Genomic DNA, 2156 nt, shown 5'->3' on the forward strand with positions numbered 1-2156 from the left:
GTTCTGCAGCAACAGACCTGAATGATGTTACAGTCCTCTCTCACTCCTTCCTCATTTCTCTCTCACTCCTCTCTCATTCCTCATACAGTCCTCTCTCACTCCTTCCTCATTTCTCTCTCACTCCTCTCTCATTCCTCATTCAGTCCTCTCTCACTCCTTCCTCATTTCTCTCTCACTCCTCTCTCATTCCTCATTCATTCCGCACTCACCCCTTCCTCATTTCTCTCTCACTCCTCTCTCACTCCTCCCTCACTCCTCCCTCACTCCTTCCTCACTTCTACTTCACTCCTCTCTCATTCCTCATTCATTCCGCACTCACCCCTTCCTCATTTCTCTCTCACTCCTCCCTCACTCCTCCCTCACTCCTCTCTCACTCCTTCCTCACTTCTACTTCACTCCTCTCACACTCCTCCCTCATTCCTCTCTCACATCTCTTTCACTCCTCTCTCACTCCTTTCTCATGTCTTTCTCACACCTCTTTCCCTCTTCTCTCACTTTCTCACTTGTACCTCACTCCTGTCTCACTCCTTTCTTACATCTCACTCCCTTTCCACTTCTACCTCATCCCTGTCTTACTCCTCCCTCACTCCTCCCTCATTTCTACTTCACTCCTCTCTCATTCCTCATTCATTCCGCACTCACCCCTTCCTCATTTCTCTCTCACTCCTCTCCCACTCCTCTCTCACTCCTCCCTTACTCCTCTCTCACCTCCTGCAGGATGATGAAGCATCATCTCCCTCTGCCTGGAGTGTGACCAGGTCTCTGTCCAGTCCATCTGGTCCTCCTCCCTCAGTCTCTGCACTGCTTCAGGACCAGCAGCAGCTCCTCCATCAAGGAGCACCATGGACGGACTCCGGCTCCCTCCTGTCATCGAAGAAGTTCTGGATCCTTCAGGTGAGTGCAGATCCTGATCCTCACACTAATGAGCCTCTCTGGCGCTGAAAGTTCTCTCTGTTCCACTTCCTGTGTCACAATAAAAGCCTCTGGAGACACGGAGGACTGTTGATCTTCAGGTCTGGAGACCGTCCTGATGCTGGGACTCTGGTGACGGACCAAACCTGCAGAGATKTGTAGCCTCATCCTGTTTGTTATCCTGATGCAGATGTTTTCTTCTGCTGGACGTTGGTCCTCATCCTGGTTCTGAGCAGAGATGGATGAAGTTCACTCTGACATCTCAGGAAACCTCMGGGCTGATGGAGCTGAGGAAGACATGTTCTCCTCATGTCATCATCATCATCATCATCCTCATTTTATCATGTTGTTTTCACCTCATCTCACTGTGTCATCTTTATGATGACGATGATGTTCTCATGGACAACATATTGAGGGACAGATGAGGAGACAACATCATGTTCTGGACATATTTGTCTGACTAATCATGTCCTGAACCTGAAGACACCACACATCCTGCTGCAGGGCTTTTATTGTGAAAGTCCACTTGTGTGTCTGGGATTGTCAAGTCTGTGTATGAAGGATTTAGTTTTCTCCCCTTCAGATGGTGTTAGAGGACAGCATGTCCTCAGGCTGAGACACCTGTGTGTAAACCCAGGTGCATGCTGGGACATCTGCAGAAACATCAGACATGTGTGTTTTATACAGATGAGCTGTGTGAGCTGAAGGAGGACAAACCTGTCAGGTCACAAGCTCTGCCAGTCAAACAGAGGAAGTCCCAGGAGGAGAAGGAGGAGACGGCTGGAGGGGGAGAGAAGGGACAGCAGGAGGAGGAGAAGGACAGGAAGTCCAATGAGGAAGAACAAGAAGGAGGAGCAAACGATGAAGAGGAGGAGCTGGAGGAGCTGAGAGCTCAGGTGGTTCAGCTGCTCCTGGAGCTGGAGGAGATGAGGGAGGATTCTCAGAGACATGAGGAGAACTTCATGGAGCTRCAAGGTGAGGAGCTGCAGAACCAAAGGTTCCATCTCACAGAACGATCAGATTTTAACCTGGAATGTTCTGTTTGTTGTTTCTGTTCAGGTCTGTTAGAGGAGGAGCGGCTGGCCAGCGCTCATCAGGCCGAGAGCTTCACCAGACAGATCCAGAACCTGCAAGGTTCTGACACTAACATCAGGAGAACATGTTTACATCAGGAGAACATGTTTACATCAGGAGAACATGTTTACATCAGGAGAACATGTTTATATCACGAGAACATGTTTACA

At 49.4% G+C, this 2156-nt stretch overlaps 1 protein-coding gene across 1 annotated transcript in view; it reads left to right on the top strand.

Annotated features, from left to right (window-relative positions):
* Nucleotides 1–728: 728 nt before the first annotated feature.
* Nucleotides 729–2156, top strand: part of LOC106535294 (coiled-coil domain-containing protein 136) — a gene marked incomplete at its 5' end in the record, with an annotated part of 9030 nt that continues 7602 nt past the window's right edge. Inside the window, 3 exon segments of the mRNA XM_014032269.1 lie at nucleotides 729–894; nucleotides 1600–1887; nucleotides 1972–2046. Coding sequence (XP_013887723.1) covers nucleotides 843–894; nucleotides 1600–1887; nucleotides 1972–2046 — 415 coding nt within the window.

This window comes from Austrofundulus limnaeus, unplaced genomic scaffold, assembly GCF_001266775.1.
Source record: "Austrofundulus limnaeus strain Quisiro unplaced genomic scaffold, Austrofundulus_limnaeus-1.0 Scaffold1407, whole genome shotgun sequence".
Classification (NCBI taxonomy): Eukaryota; Metazoa; Chordata; class Actinopteri; order Cyprinodontiformes; family Rivulidae; genus Austrofundulus; species Austrofundulus limnaeus.